Source organism: Fistularia commersonii, chromosome 10 (genome assembly GCF_037954325.1).
Source record: "Fistularia commersonii isolate RoL2024-O1a breed Wild chromosome 10, RoL_Fcom_v1.0, whole genome shotgun sequence".
Classification (NCBI taxonomy): domain Eukaryota; kingdom Metazoa; phylum Chordata; class Actinopteri; order Syngnathiformes; family Fistulariidae; genus Fistularia; species Fistularia commersonii.
Genome location: NC_141293.1, coordinates 7,468,722 through 7,482,832, shown reverse-complemented (window position 1 = coordinate 7,482,832; position 14,111 = coordinate 7,468,722). Strand labels below are relative to the sequence as shown.

Sequence of the window (14,111 nt, the reverse complement as noted above, 5' to 3'; positions counted from 1 at the left end):
CATAGATAAAGAGCTGTGTAGGTCAGTTTCATAGAAACATGAAATCTGAATCCAGGGCATATACCTAACTTGAGGCGTGCATGTACTGCGTGAAACGGCGAGCCTATTGATCCCCATGAACCCATGCTTCTCAGCCAGGCACCGCCTTTTCCATGGCGTTGTGGTGCTCTTGCAATTTTTAACTCGTGACGGCAAGTTCCAGATTCCCCACCCTTCGATGCAGAGTTAAAGTTAAATGAGAAATACAATGCGGTATGTCAGGCTTATACGCTGGCCATTGTGGCGCTTGTGTTCACGCCGAGGGATTAATTCCCCTTTGTGCTCCTCGACAATCCTCCCTCTGTGGCCGGCTGTGCACACCGTCCCCACCTTAATTAATTCGCAGACTCTTTATGGCTAATGATTGCGCCACGCCGCCGCTTTGATTGGCGGCAGCACGTGAGAGGCCTTGACTGGGACGGGCTGAGTTACGTGCAGTCACCCCGGGTGATATATTACCGCCGCTTGAATAGCGCTAAATCCTGGATGTGCTGTGTGAACTTGTTCCCAGCAGCTTGAGCAACCGACAATCACGCGTCTAGATCCTTGATGAGCAAAACAACGCGATTGAGACACGAGTTTGTTTGTTCCCTTGGTGGTGAAACGCAGTGTTTGTGTGTCTGTGTTTTGGAACCCCTTTTTGCTGTCCACCTAGAATTTTAACTTCCAAAAATTTAAGAAAAAGGTTCTGTGCATATTGGCTCTTAGATAATTAAAAAGGAGGTCTTGTTGTTTTTTTGGCTTCACTCTACCTGATGGGCTCAATTAGTCCAGATGAATTCGGTAAACACACCACAGACATGCTTTTTTTTTGTGCTTGTTAAATAACTTTTAATGAAACTGAAAATCAAAAAAAGTGGTCACAGTGGTCGCAGTTGCTACCGTTACACCAGACTTATTAAATTTGCTGTTTATGTGACGCACTTAACGCTTACGGAGAAATATTAGCTTACTGTTGTAAGAACTAACCAGCTTGAATTTGAGTCCAGGAACTAGCGTCTGCTGTGGGAACTGTTTAGTTTTGCATTCCCACAGTCAGTAAGTAACTACTGTAAGGACCAGTGTGACGCAAATGTCAGCCACGTGGACCCTTAGAACCACACTCAACAACAAACCACTGAAGAAGACACGGACAACTTGGAGGTGGAAGCTGCCATAGCGTTTATGGAATAATCACCACTGACTATCAGATGCGTTGAGGTGTTTTTATCTTCTCCCTGCACTGCTTTGCCGGCGGGGCTTATTTTTGCCAAAATGTTGATGTTGATGGACCTCTTTGTCATTCCATGTCTTGCTGCTTCTGTCCATTTTGTTGCAAGAAAACTTCTGATTAGTGACCAGGATAGGTTTTAAAAATGATGCTTCACGGTCCTCGAGAAGTACCGGTAATAAGCGTGGCTTATGAGTTCCACTAAGCACATATGTCACACGAGTTCCTATGGAACCATAAAAAGACCCTTCGTGGGAGCTAAAATGGTTCTCGGAAGTGAGACCCATGGTTAGTTGGTTCCTCTGCTGTCCGAATTTACCAAAAAAACTTGATTATTCCTGAAAAGCTTCTAGGAAACGCAAAGGGTTCCTCCAGTGAGAGAGCAGCTTTGGTGGATGTAGAGCTGCGATCGCCAAGCCTTCTTGTCTTTTACATTTCTCTTTAATCCAGCACAGAAAGATACCGCTTCTCTATGCTGGCCAAAGCCAACTTGTACATTTTTCATTTAAATTGGTAAAAACCCGCAAAGGACTGGAAATGCTAAGGCGTAACTGTCCTCCAATGTTGTCTATTGTACCCCTGCTATTAGCAGAGGAACACCAGCACAGCCTCAATAAGACTCAGAAGACAAGCTTGTTCTTCGAGCTCCCTCAGACGTAGTTCCACAAGGTTGCAAAACGTGGTTGGCGGCTCAGATACTTCGGAAGTGCAGGAAATTGAACTCAGAGCCGAAATCCGTGGTTGTTACGAAACATGCTGAAGGGGGCTGCGTCTTCACGCTCGCCCCCGATGGGCTTCAATCAATCTCTTCAAATGGAAAAGAATGTGGCACTAAGGAGTCGGGCGTGGAGCAAGCAGATGGCCTTCGGGCGCAGAAAAAGTTATTTTTCCTGAGCGCTCCAAATTTAGGAAATGGAAAGAGTTTTCCACTGTCGTTTACACACCACCAAGATTGGAAAGAAGATTGGCAGAGGAATGGGGCAAACTCCCCTTAATGGAGTCTAGTGGGCCAGTGCCTCGGGCTGGAGGTCTTATTACCAGCCAGGATTAGTGGCGGGGAAAAGCGGTCAGAGAACTGAAATGCCGCTTCCAGAATTAAATCCACACCTCGGGACGTTAGCTTGCCCGATTTCGATACAAAACAGAGCAAGACAAAAGACTCCAGACACTTGTATGTTCAGCTGTACAAGTACCCAGTTAGTTTTACCAACGGATGATCAACATCAAACCGAGTAGTGTGATCTGTACTTGTAATGTTTTTTTTTTTTAATCTACTTCCCATTTTAATCTATCCAAAATGTATTTAAAATGTCGTCTTATCATCAAATCCTGACCGGCGCCATAGCAACACAGGCCGTGTGACGCCACGGAGCCCTTGTGTTTTCCACCTCATTCCTTATTCACATGAACACACGCACACACAAACAGAGGCCATATGCCCTGCACATATGTGTAGAAACCCAACTTGAACATGACCTATTTAAAGGTGTGTGTGTGTGTGTGTGTGTGTGTGTGTGTGTGTGTGTGTGTGTGTGTGTGTGTGTGTGTGTGTGTGTGTGTGTGTGTGTGTGTGTGTGTGTGTGTTTGAAGGGGAGAGGGAGATCGTGCAAAGGTGCTAAATTCAATCGGTTATGGTCTGAAGCCGCCAGAAGCCTCAGACACCAGCAGGTGGAATGTAAACGCTACCCGCTTTTATCTCTGTGCTTTCAAGATTGGATGATTGGCAGTTAAAAAAAAAAGATAATTTTCCTTAATCGGAAAGGGTGTTTTGTCATCTGTCTGGATCCGTTGTTATCTAAGATACGTGTTAACCGTTCAAAGAATCTTTTTGGCTGGAACCGTTCACGAAAGCCACAGTTTTCTCAAATTGCGCTGATTCTAAGGTCATGGTTTTTGCCCTCAAGTTTGCTTTTTTGTCAAGGCAACAGAGGGATCTGTAGGTGATTTGTGGGAATAATAAGACAACTCAAACCTGCAACTTCATGCTCTGCATATTCCTGACGTTCGTGAATCGTTGTTAGAATCTGAAATTCCCGCTTTGAAATAAAACTCAAACTCTAGTCCCCGTGTGAAGAAGTTTTTTGGATGCTCTCAGGAAATGTTCGGCCCTTCCCGTCGGACTCTGAACCCCCCCATCGTCGTCATAGACACCCAAGTTGTAAAGCTGCCATCCGGAGAAACACAAACATCTCAGTTGGCTCCTCATGCTGCACTTTGTCCAGTCACCATCTCCGTCGACTGACAGCTTGGCGCCATGGCAACAACAGATAAGTTTCACTTGGGAATCTGTTGTTATCGAGATTCCTTTTTTTTTTCTGTCACATTTTGTGATTTGACTTAATCCAGGCGTACGGCCTGATAAGGGTTGAACTGTTCCATACCCACCAGACACCACTTTGATTTAGCTTTTCAGACCACGAAGCCCTTATTGTTACATGTCAACCAATGTAACACTAACTTAAAAGATCACTTTTCAGGCCTCGTGACGAAACAAACAGGCCAAGCCTCTTTCCTCCTTCGCCGATTTCCAGAATGCGCTGGCGTGGTTCATATGCACCTCATTTGGCAAACTGGCCATCTTTTGTTTACATTTTAATGTGATTGGATGGTAAATATGTTACAGCTTTAATGAGTGTCAGCCATTCTGCCTCCAAAGGTGACCGAGAAATGCATCATGACAACTTATTTTGGCTTTGAAACCAGTTAAATGAGGAACAAATAGTCTCCTAGTGTAACATAAAGCCGTGTATGGCCATTATAAATTTGGAGTGTCACCTTACAAGAGCAATGGAGAGGGTGTAGAAAAGGTGGAGGAACATGTGCAAGCAGGTTGGAATGGTTGGAGGGAAAGGTCAAGGGTGATGAAAGAGTATGAAAGGAAAGAGGGAGAAGATGCAGGCCAGGGTGGCCATGTCTGGTTTGGAAATGCTGAGAAGACAGGAGGCAGAGATGGAGATGTGGTGGTCCTCCTTGGGAGCAACAGGATGGAGAGGAGCAGCAAATGTTAGATGTTCTGGAGATAATGTCAGATTGAGTTGATTTGGAGGTGGACAGAGGAACGTTTGGGTAGAAGGACTCTGAGGTTGGAGGAGGTTTTGGATGACTTTTCTGCTGTGAGGGAAGGAGGTCAAGAAGACAGTTGGTGTGAGGTGGAGGGAGATGATTGGCTGTGATGACCTCTGAAGGGAGCGGCCCCAAGGAGAAGACTTCCAGAGCTTTAAAAAAGTTTTCCTCATGAAACCCGTCTTTTACGCCAGGTGTCGTTTAAAATCAATGTTCGGCAGCGTCCTGCTTCTACCGAAGCTGGCTATCAGGAACTAACACAGGTATTTACTGCAAAACCTATAACGTTTGAATGCCTCGGGACTCCAGCCTCCAGACACGCTGGAGCATCAGGTGGTGGTGCCTGCATTTGGCTGCCCATCTTCTCAGGCCGCCAGGAGCCGCCGGGGAGCAAAAAGGGGCCTCGGGTCTGCAGTGGGGCCGATAAGCTCTAAATACAGCCGCTATTGTTTCCTGCCCTAAAGGACTCTGGCACGTCTGCCGAGTGTGTCTGCGGTGCAATAAACCTCAGGCTGCAACGGCCGCCCTGCCCTGACACCCGCCGTAACTCGTCTCCTGTCTCTTTTTTTTTTTTTTTTTTTTCATGACAAATCACATCCGCCGCTCTCCCAAAATACCCCGCATAATAAGGGTAGCAGCTAACCTTCCCCTGTTTTTTTCAAAACGCTTAAAGGTCAGGCTGTGCTCGGAACGCGGCCATACTTCCGACGGTTTTCCACCAGAGGTAGCGGGACGTGGGCATGATTTGATCATTTTCCTCCAAATGTCCTCTGAGTGGGTTTGTCAAACCCCTGCTCCTTTGGTTGCACCTGGTCAGGATGGCTGCTCACCGCATCACACTTCTGCAGCGCCGCCTCTCAAAAAAATTGTCGTAAAAGAGCCGTAGGCTATATATTTTTTTTTGTAGCCACTGTCCCTGCTGGAAGCTGATTAAACTCATGGGTCCTATTTTAAATAAACAATTTTCCTTTGCAATTTTAACTGCGAGGTAAATTCATCTGAATTTTTTTGCCCTCAAGTTACTTAATGTTGGCAGTGTTTTGTATACCGAACATTCAGTCATTTTGGTTGGTTGTTGGTTTTAGATGATTCTTTGCTTGTTTTTTGCTGGTTAACTCCTTTTTTTTGGAAGAAGCCATAAGTTTGGTTAATCGCTTCTAGTTTTCTTTCACTGATTCATTCATTCATTATTCACCCCGGATTGGTCGCCGGTTGATCACAGAACCACTTAGAGGCATGCAACCATTCACCCTCTCACTCAGATGTCATATAGAGACATACAACATTCACTCTTTCATCCATGTAGACATACAACCATTCACTCTCATTCACACGTTATATAGAGACACTATTCACCCTCACATTTAGGCAACAAATACATAAATAAAAAACCATTCTCTCATTCACACATCGTATATAAAGAGAACTAGTCACCCTTTCGTTCACATGTCACAGGTACATTACAACCATTCACTCGTGATATAGATGAATAGAAACCGTTCACCCTTTCATTCATGTCATATTGCTATCAAACATTCACTCTGTTATTCACACATCATATAGTTCATGGGTGCCCATACTTTTTTGGCTTGTGATCTACTCTTAAAATGACCAATTCAGAATGATCTACCAGCTGTGTGTGCCCGTGCATGCATGTGTGTATTGTTTCCCTTGCATAACAGTATGAACATGTATGGCACAATATAATTGTGTGCATTTTAGGCCATTACCTTACCTTACCTCAATTTTTGGCCTTACTCTGATGACGTCTTGCACTGAATGGACTTAGTCAACTAACAGGTAGCCCAGTCCAACACACTTCCAAATCCATCAGTTCTGGTGGAACGGTATTCATATTGAGATCTCGGATTGGCTGTACTGTATGTCAATCAAGCGCGTCAATGCCGCAGTGGCCAATGATACGCGGTTGAGTCATTTTTTTATGTTGTGCGGTAGTGTTTATTTTGAAAGGCAGGGCTCCGCGATCGACCCGTGTTGCCTCTGCGATCGACCAGTAGATCCAGATTGACGTGTTGGGCGCCCCTGATATAGATATATATAACCATACATCTTCTCATTCATACATCATATAGATATATAGAAACCTTTCACTCTGTCATTCACACATCATATAGAGACAAAGCACCATTCACACATCGTATGGACATAACATTCACTCTCATTCACATGTCATATAGAGACACATGTATTCACCCTTTCATCCATACATCATATAGATGTTTAACAACCATTCACCCTCATTGACACACCATATAGATATATATAACCATTCATCCTCTCATTCGCACACCATATAGATATAAGAAGACATCCACTCTTGTCATTCACATATCGTATAGACACAAGTATTCATCTATATGACATTCACATGTCATATAGATATACAACAACCATTCACTCTGTCATTGACACGTCATACAGATCATCATATGTCACCATTCACTCTCATTCCCACATCGTATAGAGACACAAACATTTCACCAATCACTCGAGGCCGTCACAAGGAGAGCATTGCGTCAGCAAAGAGCAGGAGGCTACCCGTTTGAGCTCAGGTACGCGGTTTGGCGCGCCCGTCCAAGGCGGCGGCGGCGGTGTCCTGGAGCGAAAGGCAGTAACGAAGGCAGAGCGGAGGCTGCTGCGAAGCAGGCGCCAGACGGCCAGTCAGCTTTCACGACGTCAGCCCAAGCCCACAGGGGGCAGGGGAGGCTGTCGGCGGCCGAGATCTGACGAGAGCTGCTGCGACTTTGTGAGATGTGGAGGTGGCGACTTCAAACGGAGGAGCGATGCTCATGAGCATCCCCGGCAGTGGCGGGGTGCAGACCGGGTTTATGTGTTAATCATGGATTGGCTGCACCTCGCCAACCGAACACGATTCTGGCTCTGACCACGGCGCTCGCTGACAGCCCGTTAGCTCGTGAAACCGGCGTGCCGGACCGTCGCTTTGATCCTGTGGTTATGTCCGGCAAACCGCAGGGAGCTTTACAGGCTTTACGGACCCCGTCGGCTCACGCCGCCCCCGCCATGGGAAGCAGCTCCTGTCAAATGTTATCGGCCTGAGTAATGCTGCCCGCAGACGAGGTTGTCGCACAAAATGATGAAACGCCTGATAACTTAAACCTGTTGTGTAAGTCAGCAAATCGAAAATGGAAGTTTCGGGAGGCTTCTGCTTACCACCGTCTTCTAGCTGAAATATTTATTCAGCCGGCTAATTGCAAATTTCTAATCCTCTACTGTCATTTGGACAACAAATCCATTTGTAACGAAGGGCAGTTTTAAGGAAAACAGAACTGAATCAGTTTCTGTGATGGTTTCCGGAGACTGAGGAGTTTGCTGGTCTTTGCACCTTTTGTTGTTTCACGCTCATTAGTTGGCTCAAGCATTTTTATGAAATTCTTGTGTTGATGTCATTTGCAGTTCACGTTCGCATCAGCTGACACGCCTGAACGTCTGCTGCGGTGGAGTTACGTCACGGCTGCCCGTACAAGGAATGCGCAGAATCCCTTCCGAGCTTTATTTATTTTCAGCTGACAAGCCAAGATGTCTCGACCTTTTATGCCGGCGCAGTTAATCTTTCATGGCCGAATAGGTGTTGATTGCGAAATGAAAAACCAAACAAACAGTTGCAGAAATCAGATGAGATAATTATTAAATAAAAAAAAAAAAAATCACTAATCCCTCTCAATTTGCATATTAATTACAAGGGAGCAGCACAACCAGAAAGGATTCCTTAAAATCCCTATCCAGTCGCCCCCATGTGGACAGAAGGTCACGTTTTTCACAGGGTAACAGCTTTGCTCTCGCTGTGTCTCCTACAGGAATCCGCCAAGGTTTCAGACCTCAACCCCAATGCGAAAGCATGGGCCAACCACATGTTTAGCCTGGACCCCAGTGGGAGCACCGACACCACAACTGCTGCCCTGCAGCCATGGAAGGAGGGCTGCGATAGCTCAACCGACCCAGGCCCAGAAGGTCAGTCTGCTGCGAACCGCCACGAGTCTCTACAAAATGGAGACGACAAAAAATAAAAATAAAACAATTGTGTTACAGAGAAAGAGGAAGAACGTGCAAATTCAAAAAGATGCAAGTGGAACGGCCCAGTTGGTCAACAATGATTGGTCGATGCTTTGGAGAGATAACGTTTTACTACCAGTTATTTATGAGCTTTGTTATTAAGCTTGACCAGGGATAGATAAAATATTCCCTGCATCAAAGCCTGCAGAGACAACGGGCACGTCTGACTTCCACTTCTCCTCGGTTTCAATCTTACCGACTATTGTACACGCCAACACATCTTTGTGTCAATGCAGTCTTATCTGGTTGTAAACAAAACATCGGAGGTGCAGTTGATGAAAAAGATTTGTCTTGCAACCATTTAATATGACTTGTTTTGCAACATAAAGTTCCAGCCTTGTTCCAATAATAATAGTTGAAATAATAATAATAATAATAATAATTGCACAAATCAGAAAATAACAAAAGTAGGACACGGGAGCCCCTCCCATACTCCGGGAACTGTTCCTAGAACTTTTTTAGAATCAGCGCCGTTTCTTGGTGCACTGGGACAGCAGAGGAACCTTAACTGCTACTCCAAGGCAGGATCCTTATCCTTCTATAGACTGCGGGCGCACACTGGTCAGGTATTTTCTTGTAACAAAATTAAACAATACTGTAGGAAAATGGAGTGATAAAGAAGTCCAAGCTCTTCTGGACTGCTCACTGAGGAACATTAACATTTAGCAGTAGTAGTTGTACCTGTTGGTCTTCAGTACCTCACAGGCAATCAAATGTCATACTTTCAGCCTTGCTTCTGAAAACCTCCTCAGAAGACAGAAATGTTTTGTGGAAAGTAGAGGAGATTATTTGGGGGGAAAAGCCAATTTACTTCCTGTCTTCCAGTAGAATACGCTTGTGACAATAACACAGTAATAACCTGTAATCACAGCCGAGACTCCGAAGACTTGGTAGCCTCCCTTCACGCTGCTTTCTGCACCGTTTTCTGGGGACACCTCTTTAATCATTCATATTCAATTTAGCGTGAGCTATGAATATTGCCGTCGTCGTTCTCGCCTCACATATGATTGTAATATTTCACTGTAATGGGCTTGGCTGATTGCCAGTGCCGACACGGCGGCAAAAGGAAATTCACTGATAAGTCTGCGTTTTGGTTCTTGATTGACAGCCAAGGCCACTTCATCTCCCGCGATTGTGAGGGTCTTAATGCTGAAGGCGACTAGCGACTCGGTAAAGTCCGCCCAGCCTCACGGTGGACTCCTTTTGAATTTTGACTTCAGGGCAGGGAATTCTTTCCACGGCGCTCTGTGACCGGCTCCTCACCCCTACCACCCACTGTCGCTGTTTGACTGGAGGATGTATTTAACTGTAATTCAAAAAGGGCCTGTGTGCAGGACATGCTGACACCAAGTGAAATGGAGCTGCAGGTTGAAAGTGGTTTTATTCGTGTTCACCGCGGATGTACCATAAAATAAGGAGTCCGTGTTTGGAAATAAAGCAAACCTAAAAACGTTGACTTTTCATCAGGGTTAGCATTGTGGTGCTACAGAGAAGCACTAGAGAGTTTTCTGTGAGCCCATGTTGCTCACCTCTGGTAAAGCTAACCGCTTTGTTAAATTTAGGGTGAGGGGGAGAAAGATAATCAGCTCATTTTGGCTTTCACAATGACAAATAAATCAAATTATGAATGTTAAGTGAGTCATTTAGAATCGTCTGCTTTCTCCATGGGGCGCCGCTTTGAAATAAGCTTGTTAATCAACTATTAGGAATTGAATTGTGCGAAAAGTCCAGACTTTTTTTTATTTTTCCAAAAAAAGTCCAATGCAAAGACGAGTGATTTGTTGCTGAGCATCTACCAGTTAAGTTGCTGTTGATTTTTTATGCTTAAAGACAGCCAATTGAACCAGACTGCATCAGTACACATGCCTGTTGAGCTTGCACACCATTAATTAGCAAAATAAGCATACAACTTTGGTTCAAATCTGACCATCTTGTGGTCCACAGAATCACTAACCATCCTTTTCCTTTCCAGCTTTGGGTTCTGAAAACCATTTTTGAATCTTGAGATTCATTCCCCAAATATAAATCCAGTTTCACCTTGAAAATTGATGTTGTGGCCTTTTGTGACTTAGAACATTCAGATGTCATGACGTAATTGAATAAAACTCCGCGACCGTAACTTCTTGGGAAGGGCCCAAACGTTTGTCGTGTTTCTGACTAGATATTAGAGCAGACACCTTTGCAATATGCATTTCCCGCCCCCGACTTTTCCTACAGCTCTGCTCACCGTGGTCCTCTGTATCAGTCTTCCCATCAAAAACATTTTGTCTTAGGGGTTGCTTGAAAGCCGACAACGGCGGGGCAATGACAGCTGAATCATCTAGTGGCTCCTGAGTAGCTCCGCTGGGGTTATTTTGGCTCAAGGTTTCCTTTTTCAGCTGCAGGTTTTAACTCTAAAGGAATACTCTTGTCAACATCTGTTTATCTGATGAGATAAAGATTTATTTTTTTCTGGATTTCACAATCTGTCTCTTTTATTGCTGCGGAATACAGTTTGGGGGTAAACAGACAGGACAACAATTGTACATCAGTCTAACACAAAAAATATTTGCACAATAAAGAAAGACAGCCTTTGGCCAGTCCTCCATGTATTTTGTGTATTCTATTTACTGGAACACAAGTTGTAGCCGCTTGTCGGAGATTTGTTTTAGCGCCCGGCTTTATATCTTCTTCTTTCCTTTGCGGCGAATCAACCTTTCCATCCAACCCTATTCTCTGTATCCTCTTCTGTCACATCAACTAACGTCATGTCCTCTTTCACTCCATCCATAAATCTTCTCTTTGGTCTTCTTCTAGACCTCCTGCCTGGCAGCTCCAATCCCAGCATCCTCCTGCTAATGTATTCACTATCCCACCTGTGTCCATGACCAAACCATCTCAGTCTGCTTTTTCTGACCTTATCTCCTAAACATCTAACATATGCTGTCCCTCTATCCATCCATGTTACTCCCAAAGAGGAACCTCAACATTTTCATCTGTGCTAAGTTTAGCTCTGCTCCCCATCTTCCCTTCAATACTGCTGTCGCCAAAGCATACGTCATCGCTGTTCTCATCACTGTCTTGTAAACCTTTCTTTTAAATCTGGCTGATATTCTTTTATCCCATGGTTTTCCCTGACACTTTTCTTCACCTGTGTCTTCCCCCCTTCTCCACACTCTTCATTGTTGTGGACATTTGCCCCTTAGTACTTAAATTCCTCCACCTTCTTGATTTCCACTTCCTATCACTTCATCGTTTCCCTTGGGTCCCTCTCATTCACACACATATAATCTGTCTTGTTGCGGCTAACTTTCATTCCTCTCCAGAACATACCTCTAGCTGCTCCCTGCTCTCATTACAGATCACAATGTCACCTGAAAAGATCATGGTCCATGGAGATTCCTGTCTAAGCTCATCTGTCAGCTTGCCAATCACCACTGCAAACAAGAAGGGGCTCAGAGTTGATCCCCGATGTAGTCCAACCTCCACTTCGAACTTCTCTGTCACACATTCAGCACACCTCGCCACTGTCTCACAGCTCGCATACATGTCCTGCACCAGTCTAACATACTTCTGCCCCTCCAGACTTCCTCATACTGTACAATAGTTCCTCTCTTGGCACCCTGTTGTATATTTTGTATTTTGCTTTTCTTGATCCACAGAGGTGCAAAGCAGTTTTGTATTTTTTTTAACCTAAACAATGCCACAAACTCTTGTGCCTTTTTGTGAAGTCGTGGTTCATTGTTACTTGCGAAGTCCGCTTGAAAGACGAAACAATGAAAACTCAATTTTGAAACGGCGTCCCTCCCCCACCCGTCTTTGCTGTCGCAGGCTATGAAGCCAACGAGGACAAGGCTTACAAGGAGCCCCTACTAACCGACCCAGATGAGCCTCCACCGGTACCAGTGATGCTGGCCGAACCGGCTCCCTTGGCCTCCGTCACCCTGGAGTGCTCCGAGCCAGCCTACCCCGAATTCCCAGAGTCTGGGCAGTCTGGGCAAACAGGTGGGCCAGGTAGTGATTAGTTATGTTTTTTTTTTTTGTTTTGTTTTCATCATGCTACTGATCAGCAGGAGAAATCTGCTGGCTTTAAAAATCCCCCTCAGGGGGAAAATATGCATGCTGTTCTAGTAGACAATGAGGCAAATATTTGGCACCCTCCGCACAGATTTATCTGCATGCATCACGTTGTCAAATCTGTTAATTTTACACCAAACATTTTGCAATAAAGGCCTGGGTGGGAGGATTTGAGTTTGATATTGCATTTATTTAAAATGTATAGTTAAACGTTTGCTTACGAGTTTAATTTGTTCTGTGACCGAGCTTGTTACTCAGTTTGCTCACATATTAAATTAATTGAAACGCTACGAAGTTCAAGATGTGTGCAGACAAAAGCCGGTTACTGAGAGGATTTTTACCCAAATCATAAACAAAAGGAGCAGCGGAGCACACACACACACACACACACACACACACACACACACACACACACACACACGGGATGCTTCTGATGTGTGAGCGAGCCCCTCAGCTTGAGGCCAGCTGAAAGCTGAAGTTGTTGACTAAGATTTTCACTGAAAGCCGTGACGAGCCTGCAATTCTTTTCAAGATTTAGGGTGATAGCAGCGGGAAGATGCAGAACTCTTACTTTTTTTTTTTTTAAGGATCCAAAGGAAATCTTGTATTCAATCTGCGTCACGACGAATCAGTTTGTTTCCAGGGAGAGATCAGCCTGTCAGACCCAGCAGTTCCTCATTAGTATTTTAAAAACTTTTTAGCTTTTTTTTTTAGAGAGAATATGAGTCGTCGTGGTTAAAACTAGTTAACTGAAGGAAATCCAATGATAAGTATTGACTTAGAAAATGTGCAGTGCATCCACTTGAAGGCCGTTGTGCACAGTAGTACATTGCTGAATCCCAGAATGCCAGGGATCGTCACCATTTATTCTGACATCACACTAAAAAGCCAACGAGCAGATCTGACCCGCTCTGCTGAGTGCATCCCACGGAAGCATTTTTTTGTTTGTTTTTTTTTTTTGCTGCTCTGGTTGGCAGGTTGAGCAAATGTTCTCTGCTGTGAAAACCGTTGTTGACTGATGCCAACAATATCGTCTGTTTGACTGATCCTGGTTGCTGCGTTTGGAATCAAATTGCATTATGGTTTTTTGTTGTTGTTTTTTGTTTTTTTTTTAAGAGCTGTGCTCAGCCTGAGGTGGCAGAATTCGTCTTCCAGGCTGGCGGTTGGGGGGCGCCACCGCTGCCGCTACCACGTTCGGAGCAATTTGTTGTTTTATCTTTTTACCATGGCAGTAAAGTTTCATCGAGTGGCGCCAGACGCTATCAGTGACATGAAATTTATATCCAGATGCCCTTTACCCGAAAAGAGCCATCAAAAATTAAAAAAAAAAAAAAGTAATGTTAGGGTTATTCATATTTTCTACAAAACAAGTCTGGAAGATGTAATGGTTTTTCTGACAAGGTACTATTTTCCTGAGCTTTCCCGCAGTAATGGTTGTTTTTACCAAGTATTTACAGAGCATTGCATTTACTTTCCCAAAGATAATCTTGCAACCAGTCAAACAATGATGTGTTTATTCAGCAATTCCTTAAAAACAAACATAAGGACTTTGGACTTGGAGCAGAGGCCCCGATTGCCACGCCTCAAAAAGAAAGAGTCATTTATAATTAAATTGATTTTATTGTCATTAGTATTCTAGGCATTTTATTTA

General features: G+C 44.4%; 1 protein-coding gene across 5 annotated transcripts in view; it reads left to right on the top strand.

Annotated features, from left to right (window-relative positions):
* Window positions 1–14,111, top strand: part of larp4b (La ribonucleoprotein 4B) — a 33,570-nt gene that overhangs the window by 5,903 nt on the left and 13,556 nt on the right. For 2 of the 5 annotated variants that reach the window (XM_086153486.1, XM_086153483.1), the window contains exons 3-4: window positions 8,149–8,302; window positions 12,215–12,388. In XM_086153486.1, the coding sequence (XP_086009612.1) occupies window positions 8,149–8,302; window positions 12,215–12,388 (328 nt within the window). Of the gene's footprint in view, window positions 1–8,148; window positions 8,303–12,214; window positions 12,398–14,111 lie in introns of all 5 variants that reach the window. The other 3 variants (XM_086153484.1, XM_086153482.1, XM_086153487.1) reach the window with 2 other exon arrangements.